General features: G+C 42.9%; 2 protein-coding genes across 2 annotated transcripts in view; both read left to right on the forward strand.

Moving 5' to 3' along the window:
- Positions 1-5,326, forward strand: part of LOC121538460 (beta-catenin-like protein 1) — a 28,131-nt gene extending 22,805 nt beyond the window's left edge. The window contains exons 14-16 of the mRNA XM_041846489.2: positions 1,843-1,980; positions 2,175-2,247; positions 4,957-5,326. Coding sequence (XP_041702423.1) covers positions 1,843-1,980; positions 2,175-2,247; positions 4,957-5,045 — 300 coding nt within the window. The 3' untranslated portion in view covers positions 5,046-5,326. The remainder of the gene's footprint in view (positions 1-1,842; positions 1,981-2,174; positions 2,248-4,956) is intronic.
- Positions 5,327-7,968: 2,642 nt separating this feature from the next.
- The window catches only part of LOC121537518 (V-set and transmembrane domain-containing protein 2-like protein), a 34,580-nt gene continuing 25,135 nt past the window's right edge, over positions 7,969-17,413 (forward strand). Inside the window, exon 1 of the mRNA XM_041845126.1 lies at positions 7,969-8,426. Coding sequence (XP_041701060.1) covers positions 8,309-8,426 — 118 coding nt within the window. The 5' untranslated portion in view covers positions 7,969-8,308. The remainder of the gene's footprint in view (positions 8,427-17,413) is intronic.

The following is a 17,413-nucleotide window of genomic DNA, read 5'->3' on the forward strand; positions in this document are numbered from 1 at the left end:
GTTGCCTGTATTTCTGGGATTCTATTACCTAGGTTACATCAAAATAAAAGAAAATGCAATTTGATTTCAGAAAAGCCTAACTCAGGGTTCCCCAACTGGTGGCGCGGGCCAAATCTGTCCCGCTGGTGATTTTATTTGACCCCCCCCCAAGTTTTTATTTGAATTGTTGGACACAAAAGACTGTAAAAACACCAGCAAATCAGCTCCAAGTGATTTTTAATTTTGGAAATATGTTCCAAAGTATTTCCATGCATAATATGTATACAAATGTAAGCAATGTTTAAAATGATTATGTTTTAGTGAAATATGATAACTGTTGGGCTTCTTGCGGTCAATTTGCAGCCTACAAATTATTTGTAATTATGTTCCAGCCCCCTGACCATCTTTGCGATTTATCAAAAGGGAAAATCAGCATCTCTCTCCCTCTTAGCAAGTTTGTATCCCTTTACAGAGTACAGACGGCTACAGTATGCTCAAAGAAGGCGCTGACAAGGAAGTCACATTAATTCAGTCTTTGCATCCCAACAGAGGAAAAGCATGGAGCCAGTGTTCGTTCCATTTTGCTGTTGTCATCTTAACACCTGCACCTGACCAGGATGTGGAAAGGGAAAGAGACTAAGAATATGTCCTTATTACTTTCTCCTTGGCAGTTGGTTGTCAGACCTTATGCCTTTAATTGAGTCATCCAGGCTTCCTTTGAAAATGTTTTTCTCCACTCCAATAATTTCCTGTGTAATGAGGACGGACTAACTGGTATGTTTGCTTGTCCCTAGTGTTTGCTATACATTAGCATATACCGCCATTTTTATCCACTGTGTCTGATGCAGTAGCGAGCCTATATGAGAGGACCGCCTCGGAATAAGCAGGCGTTTGTTCTGAAAGCTGCACCAGCCTTCTCCCCAGAGGAAAAGTTTTGTTGTTTTACATCTAAACAGGCTAGAGTTGCACATTCTTACAAGTTCCCAAAATAGTGATCTGGATTTACACTGTGATAGAGGCAGACTAAAGATATTTTAAGATTAACGTCATAAATTTGAATGTGTCTTGATATGATTTATTTGAAGAGATGAAGCCCTTAAAAGTTGTAATGCTTTCAAATTCAAACCAACAGACAGACAGGCTTCAGTATTTGAATCTAAATGTCAAGCACACAGTATTACCCTTTGGCTCCTCATTTAAAGAGCATTCATCACAAACACAGACCTCTTTAAAGGATCCTCTATTTGTTTGCTCATATATAGAGCTTCGATTTTATATTCCTGTTAGATGCCCTTTGTTTGACTACTAGAGCACACCTTGAGTGCTGCTGTGTGCATGCCAGAAATATGCCTCCCTCTCCAATGGGTTCTGATGCCAGAATATCCCTTGAAAAGAGATTTAGTCCTGAGGGAGGAGGCCAATGTCTATCAGTGTGATTTTATATCCATTAAAGAATGCCAACTGTCATGTTCCCCACCTGGGCTGGCAGCAGGGAAAGGGCTAACATGCACATCAGAGTTCTGTTGAAGTTCTTCGCTGTGAAGTCGTCATTGTTAGGAGTTAGGCACCACATGCTAGAAACCCCTTCTCCTCAGTCTGTTTCAATGGCTCATAACGATGATTAATGTGGCCGCTGTGTATTGACAGCCATACATTATTGGCATACGGACCGATTTGTTAAGATGGATAACTATGCAGGTGTGCGTGCCAACAGAGGCAGCAGAGCAGACCCTCTAGCCACTTAACTCTTAATCAATTGATTTGTGTGTTGACTTGATCAATAAAGAGATTGGATGTGCGAAGGTTGAGAAACAACACTTGAATTAATGTTTTCTTCTATTTTTATCCCTGTGTGTGTAACAGGACATGGTCAAACGTGGTGAGATCCTTGATGATGTGATGGAGGATGAGTTCTACCTGCGGAGGCTGGATGCTGGACTGTTTGTCCTCCAGTTGCTCTGCTACATCATGGTAGAGATCAGCAACTCTGGGATATCCCAGGTAGGATATCTGCATGCACAATGTATATGAAGATTCAGTTACTGGTTTTCGTACCTTGTAGGTATCTTTTTTTTATCTAAACCTCTGCGTGAAATAGTGTAACTGTATGTCACAACGTGGCAAAGTGTACAGTCTGCTAGCGTTATCAGTGATTCAGTGAAAGTCATGACCCTGTCTTTCCTTTTTCCTCTCAGCTGCAGCAGAGGGTGCATCAGATCCTCAACCTGAGGGGAGGCTCTGTCAAAGTGGTGCGGCACATCATGAGAGGTGAGCGTCCACTCCACACCCTGCTAGAGGGAGAGAGACTAGCACCGACATATATTTACTCCAAAGCCATACAACACTAGCCTATTTACCAGCCTCACTCTTTCCTTCTTTACCTAAAGGGCATACATACATCTGTCCTCTCTGTTTTTAGTTAATCTATTCATGTTATTGTATTTTCAGTTATTTATTGACCTCTGTCATTGTCAACTAAGACCAGGAAGTTGTGGACTGCATGGCTCTTTCTGCCCTGGTGACATGTAGTGGTGTAAATGGAGCCATCCTTCATGTGTCACAGCTTGGACAGGGTAGTGAATGTCATGTTGATGTGCAGCACTAGCCCCTCGTCCCCTGTCCCCTGTCTCCTGTCCCTCGAGAGCCACTTTACATTCATGCTCAGATGTGTATGTGTGCACCCACAGAGTGGGAAGCTCATCCCTGACCTCCCCCATTAAACGGCTGACTCCTGCATTGGAAATGTCAGCATGAAAGGTTAAATACATGCAGCGAGGACGTCAATGGCTCTGAACTTGACCCTGATCTTTTGTAATGAAAAGAAAAGGTATCTTTGGTGGAGGCTGTCTAGAGTGGTCCGCTCATGATCTGGGATGACCAAATATATAGATTTGTATTGCTGCCTATTATCTCACACCGATTCTATGGATTAATATGGAGCTTGAGAATAGATTGTAGTACTTATGTAATCACTTTTATTCAATTATACACTAGGCCAGCGTTTCCCAAACTCGGTCCTCAGGACCCCAAGGGGAGCACATTTTGGTTTTTGCCCTAACACTACACAGCTGATTAACATCATCAAAGCTTTATGATTAGTTGATTATTTGAATCCGCTGTGTAGTGCTAGGGCAGAAACCAAAATGTGCACCCATTCGGGTCCCGGGGACCAAGTGTGGGAAACCCTGCAGTAGGCATATTACATTCTGTCTGCTCCAGATGATACAGGATATATGTCCAGGCCTCTATAGTCCAGCAGCCCCAGTGGTCTGGCCATGCGGGGTGAAATGACCTTATTGTCTGACTGGTCCCACTAGATGGGGCTTTTTGGCCCTCAGCTCAGTGTGGGAGGTTCTGTGGAACCAAGGTATCAATGAAACTGTGTTGGGGAATTAAGAATGTAGCTTTCTCAACCCAGCACTAGCTGTGGCCTCATAGACTAGCTCAGATAAACAGTTGCTCAGTAAAAGGGCCCAACCTGTGAAGTCTGTGTGGTGGACGGTGCCATTCAGAATCATAATGATCCCATGGTCGTGTTGTTTGTGACTGCCATGTCCTCTGTCTTCTAGACTACTAACTACAGATTAAAGGTGTTATTCTTGGCGGAAATGTAGCATTGAAGTTCTTCAGTGTCTTGACAAGCACTGCAGCAGTCTGCACACCCTGTTATCTTCAGCTTGTAACCTCATCGGTGACACATCAGAGGTGACAGCTCAAAGTGTCAGGAGTCATTCATTTTCAAAGGTTTCTCCATTCTGCAAGAGATCCTTGGATGATTAACCTATTTGTCGACGGTGCGACATTTGCGACCGAGCAGGAAGCCCTAGTCGGTGACCCGGCAAATGGTGGCAGAGTTTGTCACGCCATATTCCTCTCAGCCTGGTCGCCACGGTGACAGGAGGAGTGATTCTAGAGAGTGGGTCTGTCTTCTTGAGGCTAATTCTAGGGGATGTTGGGATTGTGTGGGTCACTTGTTGAACCCTGCTGGCGCACACATATATTTGGGCTGAATGAGCAGGGTATGATGTAGGACTTCAAGAAACAATCTGGAGTCCTTTTTTTGTTACTGCTTGATACCACTGTGTATAGTTTTACTGTCAGATATCATGAGTGTCTGTCTTTGTTGAATTTCTGCTCAAGGTCGTGACTTTGGACAGTGAAACTCATGAGGAGATTAGTCTTCTGTGTGCAGACATTTTGTGATTCACTCCAGTATTTTTGTGAAGGCTTGTTTTTCCTCTTGCCCCACGCCATTGTCAGAAAAACTCATTTTCTTTATTTTCTGGCAGTTAAAATATACACTTTTTTTGCCGATTTTCTCTCTCAAGGTCCCAGGGCTTAACTGGTAATCCTGCAAGAGGGGGCTACCTACTCTGGGCCTCTGCAAACTCTCCTTCACTTTAGACTCACATATAGACTGCTGCTTTGAGGTGATCCCTGTGAGACTGGATTTCCACAGCTAGTTTGCCTCAGTCAGAGAAGTGTCTAGTCTAGTGTGAGTTGGCAGGGAATATAGGCTAAGGTTATGTACCCCTGAGAGACAAGGTGTAAGTGGATATAGGAATAAACACACAGTATACTGCACTGCTAGAGAGCAACACTGGATCGACAGGCTAGAACATAGGGTTGGAGATACTGTTTCAGTTTTAGAAAAAGCTATATCATCAATTATGTTTCTAGGTTCCAGACTGCAGCCTTTTCCAAATCTCTCCTTTTTGTAGTCTGGTTTTAGTACTAAACCCTGGGTTATTTTACTCATGTATGGAGAACTGGGTGTGTGCGTGGTGTTCACTCACGAATGCTGGGGTGGATGTGAGAGATGTGTCATTGTAATTCAGGAACATCCTCCTAGGGTTGAATATCCCTTGATTTGTGTAGATTACAGGAACCATGCCCATGGAGAGGTTTGATTAAAAAGAAGACTGCATGAAGAGCTCATAGTCAGCCAAACTCAACTTGGGGGTTTGTCTTTTTCAGAGTATGCTGAAAACATTGGTGACGGGAAAAGTGAGGAGTTCAAAGAGAGCGAGCAGAAGAGGATCATGGACCTGCTGGAGAACTTCTAACCCTAACCAACCCCTGGGAGGAGTGACCTGACCAGCGGTCAGAGCTTCAACATGGACGGAGGGTCTCCACACACTCAGACAGAAGATACCAGGGTCCAGCAGGTGCAGAGAAGCTGTATTGATTGCTTTCTCTGTGCTGGAGGACTGTGTAGGACTATAGTGACTCAAAATATATTAACAAAGATGTGCAGTCTTAAGCTGCAACTATTTCAGACTCACATGTTTGTGGTGTTTGTTTTGATTTGTGTATTTTGTAATAAACATTTGGTAATGAAATCCTATCCGGGTAAGATGCTTTTTTGTGAATAAAAAACCGTCCTTTACATCTCATTTCAGTTATTCTTTTGAGATAGAAAGGTAGAAAGATTGCTGTCACATTGTTTTCTGTGCAGATTAATTACATTACATTGGCAGGGTTGTGTTTGCAGTAAGCGAGGTTGAGGAAAGACCAGTGTAGGCCAGGGGCATGATGACACAACCTGAAAAGAAGCCATCCACTCTCAGGCCCTTTGCCATCAACTGGTAAGACTAGAATGTTATTTATGTTTCAAGAATACATATGTAATGTTTCTAAACATGGCATCTAGTGTATCTCCACTTCAAGGGAGAATGATGTCTGAATATATGCCTCTTCTACACAGAAGGACTGCCACAGTTGGGTTGTGAAGTCACAGGGGGACATATGCTGCACATAATGGAAATGTGGTCTGATGCCTGGGATTCCCATGATGGCATAAAGGCCTTGGTATCATACTGCACCATGTCTTTTCATATTATTTCCCTGGGAATCCCAATGGAATAGGGCGGGCTGGCCTTATTCGCAGATCTTATTAAGAAAAAACCAAAGATATAACATTTTTTGTTTAAAATATAAATTAAATGTGCTTGGAAAACATGTTCCTAGATGTAGGCTCTGTGGTTTGTTCATGTGCAAATGAGTGTGAAAATTGTGTTGTCAACCCACACTACCTTATGTATTTATTTACTGTCTGCACTGTCCTTGGGAGAGTAACTAGGGATTTCATGCAATTCTGACGATATCGAAGGAAGCAGAATAGCTAAGCACACATAGCTACATTGGGAACAGACCATTCTCTCTCCTCTCTCTCTCAAATTCAAGGCCTGCAGAGCCTTTTCATACAAAACATTTCCCTCCTGGCTAATGTGATGCAGATAATTATGATTATTCTTCAATAGTGCAGCTTTCTGTCCCATGCCTTTGTTTTCTCTTCATGACTCCCATGCGACCCTGATGCTACTTCGCTCAGCATAGATGTTGACATTAAAAATTCAGCTTTAGAAATGGAATGCTTCATATTGCTCACAGCTGTTCAGTCTAATGCTCTGCTGGTGCAATAGGTCATTGATTTCCAAGATCTCCCGACACTATTCACACTAAATTACTGCCATCTCCCTGGTAACTAGAATCTTCAAGCAGTTTTAATAAATCCTGTTTGTGTGTGTGTGTGATGCGTTAGAAGAGGTCATATGTGATCAAGGGTGTCATACAAGGGAGTGCATTTTTATTGATGCTCTCTCTGCCACAGCATCAAACAAATGCAAATGAGAGCGAGCCACCCGGCCCGGGCTCAAGCAGAGACTCAAGGACATCACCATAGTGATGCTTGTCAAGAGCATGTGGGAGCAATCTTGCCATGCCAATCATTCATGTCTCAGGTTGCTGTGGCGTCGTCACGACGGGTAGGAGGCATAGGAGGCTGTTCTCCAACAGCGTAACAGCTGCTCTGGAACCTACGCTCTAATATTGCTTATAACGAGAGAATGGTCATTTGCATATTGTATTGGCAGGGAGGCACCCTACGTATCTCTTATCAGTGATTATGACGTCACCGTGTTAACAGTTGCTGTACAGCAATTTCACAGCTGAGAGGAGGTAGAATAATTGTATTTTCCAAGTGATTGAGTAGAACTGTGCTGTGATTTTCTCCCTTCTTCCTTACAGTGTACATGGTGGGAAGACAAACTGCATCTTGAATGTTATTTAATAATTGGTTTCTGGTGGATGATTCAATGTAAGGCCCTTAAATCATTACAACTTTCATGGTAAAGGAGCTATCTCATGGAATGGTCACTGTGAAGGACCATTATTAGCCACATGATCTTTCTGTAGCAGAGTTCTTCAATCCTGGTTTATACATTCTTGTTCTAGCCCGTTTGCCTTGAATGGCTAATAAAACAAAATAACACATTATTTATCTCTAAACATGATAAGACATTAAAGTTAGTTGATGAGAAGGAGTACATTTCCAATGTTCCTGGCTGCAACATAGAATATTTACATACTGAGTTACTTATTATATTTATATGGAGAAGATAATTGAAGAAATTCAATTCCCAATGGTGCTATGCTATCCCATAGTCTGATCACTGTATGTGCAGTGTGCAACTGTGCATTCAGGGTGCAGGGCTCATCCTGTTCGTTTGGTACTGTCCGTGGTGCTGATTGTGTTGTCCATGGTGCTGAAATGATTGTGATGCCTCTGTGTGCTTTTGCGACCAAACCGGAGACAAAAGCCTATGTTAGGCTTGACGATCAGGAAAATATTACCCCCCAAGCTTTAAATTGCCCTCAAAATACCTATTTCTCAAATTCCATATTAACTGTCAGGTGAAGCTGCCTACATTAACTCTGCATGAGTTTTGCGGCATATGGAATGTTTGATGATAGCAAAGCAGTAATCGGATTGTCACTCGCTTTAGAGCGATCATATCAGCGCAATACCACACAGCATGTAGTCAGACCTGCAAAACCTAGAAATACCAGTCATAACATTATTTATTTTTAATCGGATGAACATTTGATGCAACTACTTTTGTTGCATCGATTGTCATCATTTGTTTTTCGCTTTGCATCGTGTGTCTTTATGCTTATGCATTTGAGACGGATAGTTTGTCAATTATGGATGGTTCTACAGCTCTAAGAATTATAGTCTTGTAAAAGTTTATTCAATAAATCACTCGCTCAGATCATTCCGTCTAATTGATATTCCCCATTGCAAGCCGAGGCACTCCCCTTTTTGTGTGAGGGAAAATCTCCCTCAGTCGCATCCAGAGCCGACCTAGCTGAAGCGAGATATCAGCGACTTGAACTAGCGGGCGGCTGCACCATCACACCGCTTCATATCAGCGACCTGTGCTTTAGTCTCAAACCGTTACAACACGTTACCTGGATTTTATTTTGTAAACTTACTACAACTAATGTGAGAGTGTGGCAAAGAATACTGGAATCTCAGACAAAAGAGATGGGAGCCTTTGGGGTGATAGTAGGGACATTACATTACATGGGACTCTACATCCAACTTACTGCCGCCACAAGGCAAGGTGGACACGCAGAGGTAGAGAACCACATCTCCGGGAACGGTATGTTTCTGCCCTCTAATGTTTTATTTGGTTCAATTGTAATGATATGGGTGAGCAAAATTCAGAAAGAAAACAGGAAACACGAGGAAGATGCTGCTGGTTTAGAGGGAGAGAGTGTGTTCAGCGTTGAGGCAAGTGATGCAAATGTGTTTTCTTTATAAGGGAACACCTGAGGTAGAAGGATGAGCGATGTGTTTTGTACATTAATATCAGTTAAGCTCCTGGGGTTAATTCATGTTCTATATGCACAGTTATTGAACTACATTTTTTATGTACAAATCTACATAGCCTACCGTTTTCTGTCAAATAGTAGTTCATAATTAGAACACTGACAATGCTATTTGTGTCATGGTAGGACAAGAGTGGAAGCAGAAATACACTATATATACAAAAGTATGTGGACCCCCCTTCAAATTAGTGGATTCGGCTATTTCAGCCACACCCGTTGCTGACAGGTGTATAAAATCGAGCACACAGCCATGCAATCTCCTTAGACAAACATTGGCAGTAGAATGGCCTTACTGAAGAGCTCAGTGACTTTCAACGTGGCACCATCATAGGATGCCACCTTTCTAACAGTTAGTCAAATGTCTGCCCTGCTAGAGCTGCCCCGGTCAAATGTAAGCGCTGTTATTGTGGAGTGGAAACGTCTAGGAGCAACAACGGCTCAGCCACAAAGTGGTAGGCCACACAAGCTCACAGAACGGGACCGCTGAGTGTTGAAGTTTGTAGCCCGTAAAAATTGTCTGTCCTGCACACTCACTACCGAGTTCCAAACTGCCTCTGGAAGCAACGTCAGCACAAATACAGAAATAGTTTGTCGAGATCGGTGTGGAAGAACTTGACTGGCCTGCACAGAGCCCTGACCTCAACCCCATTGAACACCTTTGGGATGAATTAGAACGCCGACTGCGAGCCAGGCCTAATCGCCCAACATTCGTGCCCGACCTCACTAATGCTCATGTGGCTGAATGGAAGCAAATCCCCGCAGCAATGTTCCAACATCTAGTGGAAAGCCTGCCCAGAAGAGTGGAGGCTGATATAGCAGCAAAGGGGGACCAACTCCATATTAATGCCCATGATTTTGGAATGAGATGTTTGACGAGCAGGTGTCCACATACTTTTGGTCATGTAGTGTATTATGATGAATATACTGCGTGTTGGTGCAGTGACTCTCTATATTGCACATGAAATCAAATGTAGCTAATACATAAACAATTAATTTTATTAAGAAATGCATGGCTACATTCAATAAATTATTGTTTTATTCAGGAATATCGTAATGTTCATATGAAACAACTGTATTATGTCTATTTAAAAAAATGTGTGTGAAAGTTATCTATTTGTTTCAACTAAACTATGTCAACTTTGTTACTTTGATATTGGCCTCATAATTAAATAGCTAGAACAATATAATTATCAGCTTATGAAAATTAGCCTAACTGTTGAAAGAACCGCTGCAGGTGGTAGTTTTAATAATACATCATGCCTATATTCTGGCACAATACTCAACTTTTCAGAATTGAGTGGATAACAAGTGACATTTGAACATTGGGTCGTCCAATAATAAGCTACAATGGTCAAAAGACTGTGTTACTAGCTGGAGGGCAAAAACATCTCTGCTGGAGACTGATCCTCTGATGACGCACCAACACTGTCTCTGGCTTCCTGTTGTCTATTTTACAGTTGCATCACTCAGCTAAACGTGTATTGTCTGGCTTCATCATCTTATGTTTGGGATCCCAGCTGCTTGGCTGTCAGCTCAGCAGATGTGTGGGCAGAAGTTTGGCATGGGTAGAAAAATGGACTGTCGAGAAGAGAAGATTGCGTGTGGGGCTAAGTGCCTCCACGCCCTTGAGCAAGATAATGATGATCCCCTATAACAAAGTGAACATCAGAGTCTTACTTCTGCCAAATCTTCTTCTACCATCACCATTGTGCCCACTGGTATTACTAGCAGATACTAGTATGATAACATGCATGGTATAATTTCTCTGATTGGGTTGTGTGAAGTAGAGTGGGATATTGGGTTGTGTGATCAGTGACAGAAGTGAGATCCCTCTGATGACTCATTAACTTTTAATCTAAGGACAGCAGAGGGAGGAAAACTGCCTCACTGGGGCTGATGTTATTCCACCATGGAATATGTTGCCCTGATAAAACTCTGCATCTTGGTGTCCAAAATGAATGTGTAGAAAAAAAGTTGAGCCCCTCATCAGGGTGTGAGCCCCTCATTACCTGCTCCTCCAGGGTGTGTGGGTCAACCTCTGGTCAGTGGGCTGGACCTAGACAAACCAGGCTGACACACGGGCCACACTGTTAGACAGCCAGCTGTGTCCATCCACAGCTTGCCAACACCTCTACAGGTGCATGACTCCCCCACTGCCTCTGACCTAAAGGCCACAGGGACTTAGCATAAAGCAGGGGTGGGGCACACTGGCCCTGGAGGGCTACAAGGTGGGTTAAGTATTATAGTGCCCCTGCTGTTGGCAGAGTCGGTTAGCATTTCCCAAAGCTGAAAATCACCCTGCATGCAGATAGTGAAAGTAAAAATATTTGTCATTCACTACAGATTTTCTGAATGATGCAGACTGCATCACCAACTGTTTTGGTTGTTACCTTTTAATTAAATCCTAATTTAGGCCAGGAATATCCAGAGGGGGTTTTATCTAGCCAATCAATGACATTAATCAATTAAGTGCTAAAGAGGAAAGAAAACAACCACATAGAGACTGAGACACTGAGAGCCAACAGTGTATACAGATCATGAATATTACAGTAATATTATTTAAACCAATAGACTATTGAATAAATGTTGTCATATCAAGGAATTTCCTCTTCAACAATAGTTAGGGCTGCTATAAAACAAACAAAAAGCCACCAAACGTCCATGTCCTCTCTCTGCTCTTTGCTCTAGCCCTCAACTAACTGCTGCTTCAGCCTCAGCAGTTTGTGTTGACTATTCATTAGCCAGACTCACGCTGAGAGGCTGACAGGCTGGTCTCTGACTTGCTATCAGCGGTGGGGCCCTGGCTGGGCTGAGCTGGGCTGGGCTGGCATCAACACATCTCCTCTCCCTGCAAGGCCCAGCCAGGATGAATCCTCCTGGGACAGATGTCCCTCTGCTGGGAGGGGGACTGAGGCCTCACCCTGACCAGGTTATCCTGAGACCAGGCTATATAAGCTGCTCCGAATGGCACACCTCCTATCCACTCTCTGTTATTTGAGTGAGAGGAATATATACAGTGGGGAGAACAAATATTTGATACACTGCCGATTTTGCAGGTTTTCCTACTTACAAAGCATGTAGAGGTCTGTAATTTTTATCATAGGTACACTTCAACTGTGAGAGACGGAATCTAAAACAAAAATCCAGAAAATCACAGTGTATGATTTTTAAGTAATTAATTTGCATTTTATTGCATGACATAAGTATTTGATCACCTACCAACCAGTAAGAATTCCGGCTCTCACAGACCTGTTAGTTTTTCTTTAAGAAGCCCTCCTGTTCTCCACTCATTACCTGTATTAACTGCACCTGTTTGAACTCGTTACCTGTATAAAAGACACTTGTCCACACACTCAATCAAACAGACTCCAACCTCTCCACAATGGCCAAGACCAGAGAGCTGTGTAAGGACATCAGGGATACAATTGTAGACCTGCACAAGGCTGGGATGGGCTACAGGACAATAGGCAAGCAGCTTGGTGAGAAAGCAACAACTGTTGGCGCAGTTATTAGAAAATGGAAGAAGTTCAAGATGATGGTCAATCGCCCTCGGTCTGGGGCTCCATGCAAGATCTCACCTTGTGGGGCATTAATGATCATGAGGAAGGTGAGGGATCAGCCCAGAACTACACGGCAGGACCTGGTCAATGACCTGAAGAGAGCTGGGACCACAGTCTCAAAGAAAACCATTAGTAACACACTACACCGTCATGGATTAAAATCCTGCAGCGCACGCAAGGTCCCCCTGCTCAAGCCAGCGCATGTCCAGGCCCGTCTGAAGTTTGCCAATGACCATCTGGATGATCCAGAGGAGGAATGGGAGAAGATCATGTGGTCTGATGAGACAAAAATAGAGCTTTTTGGTCTAAACTCCACTCGCCGTGTTTGGAGGAAGAAGAAGGATGAGTACAACCCCAAGAACACCATCCCAACCGTGAAGCATGGAGATGGAAAATCATTCTTTGGGGATGCTTTTCTGCAAAGGGGACAGGACGACTGCACCGTATTGAGGGGAGGATGGATGGGGCCATGTATCGCAAGATCTTGGCCAACACCCTCCTTCCCTCTGTAAGAGCATTGAAGATGGGTCGTGGCTGGGTCTTCCAGCATGACAACGACCCGAAACACACAGCCAGGGCAACTAAGGAGTGGCTCCGTAAGAAGCATCTCAAGGTCCTGGAGTGGCCTAGCCAGTCTCCAGACCTGAACCCAATAGAAAATCTTTGGAGGGAGCTGAAAGTCCGTATTGCCCAGCGACAGCCCCGAAACCTGAAGGATCTGGAGAAGGTCTGTATGGAGGAGTGGGCCAAAATCCCTGCTGCAGTGTGTGCAAACCTGGTCAAGACCTACAGGAAACGTATGATCTCTGTAATTGCAAACAAAGGTTTCTGTACCAAATATTAAGTTCTGCTCTTCTGATGTATCAAATACTTTTGTCATGCAATAAAATGCAAATTAATTACGTAAAAATCATACAATGTGATTTTCTGGATTTTTGTTTTAGATTCCGTCTCTCACAGTTGAAGTGTACCTATGATAAAAAATTACAGACCTCTACATGCTTTGTAAGTAGGAAAACCTGCAAAATCGGCAGTGTATCAAATACTTGTTCTCCCCACTGTATTAGATGTTTAGATGTAAAGTAATTACACTACAACAACAACAAAAAACTGCTTTGGTGTGTATTTTGAGGGCCTTATATGAAGCGAACCATTGAACTCTTTTTGGTTCAATGTAGCTTACCACCATTTCTCCAAGCAGTGGGTTATGCAGGGGAAGCCCTGTTGACCTAAAGGTTCCAGCAGCATAAGGAACACAACGTACTATTTCCATTGAATGAGCAGGGCCCCTATTACAGTCTTCCATTTCTCTCTTTTTCTCTCTTTCTCCTTTTTCCTTTCCTCTCTCTCCAGATTGCCCATTACAAACTGTAGGGTCAGCCAGCAGTCATTCAATGTGTTTTCTCTCTATGTATTCAGTTCTGATGGTTCTTGTGGAGTGTAAGCGCCTTAAAGTGAACAGATCTTTTCCTCCTCATTTCCCTTTCATGTCCTAATGTCTCTGGCCAAACATATCCCCAGAGCACTTTGGAGACTAAAATATTTGCCTTTCGACTGGCGATACAGAGTCAGAGAGTCTCTCTCATGTCCTTTTCATGCCAGTGTCTCTGGGAGTCAACGATTCCCTGGCTCTCCCCACAGGGAGCAGAACCATATTTCCTCCATATTTCCTCCAGCCTTGATAATAAGAGAATTGGATGGAGGGATCTTTCTGGGCTCTGGTTGGAAGAGTGAGCAATCTTATCTCACATTTGACACATGACTGCTGTGGTGGCCATCGCAGACCTCCTGGGCAGGGCTTGGCTGGGCTCATCTGTTGGCCATCAGCATGATGTTGATTTGCTTTAGTGGAGTCGAGCTGAGGTTTGCTTCTCCAAATAGCTTGTTTGCCCCCATGGGTGTCCCGAAACAAACCAATGAAGACAGCAGCTTGAGTTAATTTCTGAAGTATAATACCACTTTGTTTATAAGGACAAGCCAAACGTAAAAAAAAATATATATATATATATGTATATGTTTTTTGAGTGTGATAAATAGCTTTTATAAGGCCTGAAGCTCCTCCTTTTTAAGTATAATATCTCTTTGTTTGTAAGGACAAGTCACACATAAACAAATAAATAAGAAAAAGGTTTTTGAGTGTGATAAATAGCTTTTACAAGGTCGGAAGCTCTTCTTTTTTTGTCAGTATTAGGTCTGAAGTCATCGGTAAATAATAGTCATATGCACTGAGTTAGACACTTCATCATCATGGCAACTACTTTGCCCACTCTTGATGATTCATAGGCATTGACATCAGTGTCACATGGCTGATGGGCACCAACAAATTACTACTCCCATTATCTGCATTAGACAACATTCAAGGGCTTGGAGAAAAACACATTTGTTTGCCAATTATGATGATCATTTATTTAGTAATCATTATCATTTTTATAATTTTGTGAACATGAGATGGATTTGGGTCACATCAGTACAAACAATATAGATCTATATTAATGTAACTGCTTTGCAATAGGCTTACAGTATGTAGCTATTGAAAGTATGTGGGCTGGTTTTCAATATTATTCAGTCTGGTAGCCTACACAGTGTAGTGTTGAAATACAACTTTAACCATTCACCATGTTCCCATCCATCATATCAGAGGCCTGGCTCAATTAGAAGGCGGGCCTGGGGCCATGTTGAGACAGGGACATCCATTATAATGTCTCTCTTTCTCTGAAGTGACCAGCCCTAATTATGCTGCTGTGGAGCGGCTGGTTCACACACAGTGGGTGAATGGAGACCCAGCAACACTGTTCAATCATCTCATTCTGGGAGTGGACTGACTCACCCAGAGGGGGAGATGGGAATACACAGGAGACTCACTCTGTTTCTGTTTCTCTGTGTATTTACACTGTGTTTCATGGTGTTATGGTATTTCCATAGTTTTCATGATCTACAAGGCTGTATTTTACACAACAAGAGGACAAAAGTGTAGAAACGTTGGAATATCTGCGAGCAGTTTAGTAGGAAAGGCAATTTGACGACCTAGCATTAATGCAGGGCATTTATATCTGCACGCATGTTGCATGTTATTCACAGCATAATTTGAATCCCAACCAGTAGTGTTATTACTACTGCCTGCCAGCGATGCAGAGCTCCTGTCTTTTATATTCAGTGTGTCTGTCTTTCACCAGTCCCTCTAATTGCTGTCAGATACCTTTGAGGGGCTACTTGGTATTTCAAAAGGCTGCTGGGCTGGATGGCTTGCACCTATCAGTAATGTAGAATGGTAAATTACATTTTTTGATGGTTTTGTATTGCTTGACTGCATACACCTCCCGCAGCTCAGAGCTAATGCCGGCCTCACATCTACCTTCGGCAGGGGTGCTGTCTCTATCCAGTTACTTTGTTATTAGATGGGTGCTTTAGCCAAGGACAGAAGGTATCATAATGATATGTTCATTACACCAAATAGGGATTTTGCTACATGTAATTAGATCGTCATCTGGCTATCATATCATATACAATTATGCAATACCATGACATTCAGGCATATTTTATGGTTTTGGCTCAGGTGGGGTATTTGTCATTCTAAACCAGGGAAACAGATGAGCATCTATCGTATGAAACAAATCAAGATTCCCTATGCATCTCTAGTCTGTGAGATCCATAAACCCCCATCTGACCAGCTGTGGGGACTTTGGGAGGTGTTCAGAGGTTTTAGAGGGTTTTTAAAGTAGATTCCATAGACATCTCTGTGTCTGCCATAACCAGCTGAGGCACCTGCTCCCCCTCAGCAAGACAAGTTGTGACAGGTGCAAAGCTGTCCTGTGTCAGTGGTAAAGTTCATGCTCGTCCTGAACTGTCAGACTGGAAAACAACCTGACAGCTCCTCGAATGAATAAGCTGGAGCGGAGGGAGAGCGGGATGGAGGGGAGAGAGAGAGCGAGATGCTGGTGTGATATAAAAAGATAATGACCATAGGGTTGCCTGGTGCAGTGACACACAAGTCTAGATTCATGTAGGCTTATTTGCAGTGCAGTGCACTGCTGTGATGAACAGTTAATAGCTATCTTATCCCCCCAGTTGTTAGATAGATTGATAGATTGAACTTGTCATCACTTTAGTTGGCCAGGCCTTTTCATCAGTGGAGGACAATGTTTAGAAGGACAATACATTTAGCTACAAGATATGATACATTCTGCTGCAGATAAATTATTATCAGGACGTCATATTCACTGAGTCGCTTGTGCTTGTTCTTACCCTCTCTGGATGTCTGGGGACTTTTCTGCAGACGGTTGATGTGTTCCGGCCTATCAAATGTGACACTTTTCATGGCTGTTATTCTTTTTAATATGGCACATCAAAGTCATCGCTGCGCTCTCTCTAAAGCCACGCTGTCAAAGTCTCCACTGATATGGCATCGAGTGAGACTCTTGAAAAGCCGGATGGTGTTCTGTACTTTTCAATGAAAGAGAGAAAGTCTCTGTCTCAGAGTTCGCAGAAGTGTTTTATTTTAAATGGATGGTATAAAAAAGTAGGACAGGTCTCTTTTATTTATCTGGCTTTCTGTTCTTATATGTGAAGGATATTGACTGGTATTCAGCAGTCATTAAATAGGCTAGGTTATCAAGGATGGAGCTCATGGTATGCTAGGACTGAGTTTAAGAACAACTGTGAAATGGAAAAAGAAAATCCAGGTATTCATTGTACTTTTAAGTTATGTTTATAATCATGTTGCAAATGTGTAACAAAAGTACAAATTTTACAAAATCTCTCAATATCTTGTTTTTACCTTTTGGAAACAGGAAATCACTGTTTGCTATTGTCTCATATAACCTGGAATGTTCCTAGAAGACTTTCCTGTCTATATAGGACTTCTGACTCGGTATCTGCAGTGCGCCAGCTTGCTTCTGTCTGATTACATTCATTTCAGATGAGCGCTAAACATAAGCAGTGTCAGCTACATCATTCATCAAAGTCACCACAAATGGATAGAGAAGAAAAAAGAGAGCTGTTTTGTTGAATCCCCTTGACTACATGTTATCCAAAAAGGCTGTTTATTTCTTATTTTCGGTGTCAGGTCGCCCCATGAAAATCCCTTTGGGAACGGAGGAGAAGCAGATTTAGGTGGAGGTGAATTTCAGCATCACTATTGGGCACACTTCCAGCTCCTCTCCTCCTCTCCTGTCCCTGGCTGGCTCTCTGAGCTGTCACCT

The sequence above is a fragment of the Coregonus clupeaformis genome, chromosome 24, assembly GCF_020615455.1.
Source record: "Coregonus clupeaformis isolate EN_2021a chromosome 24, ASM2061545v1, whole genome shotgun sequence".
Lineage (NCBI taxonomy): Eukaryota > Metazoa > Chordata > Actinopteri > Salmoniformes > Salmonidae > Coregonus > Coregonus clupeaformis.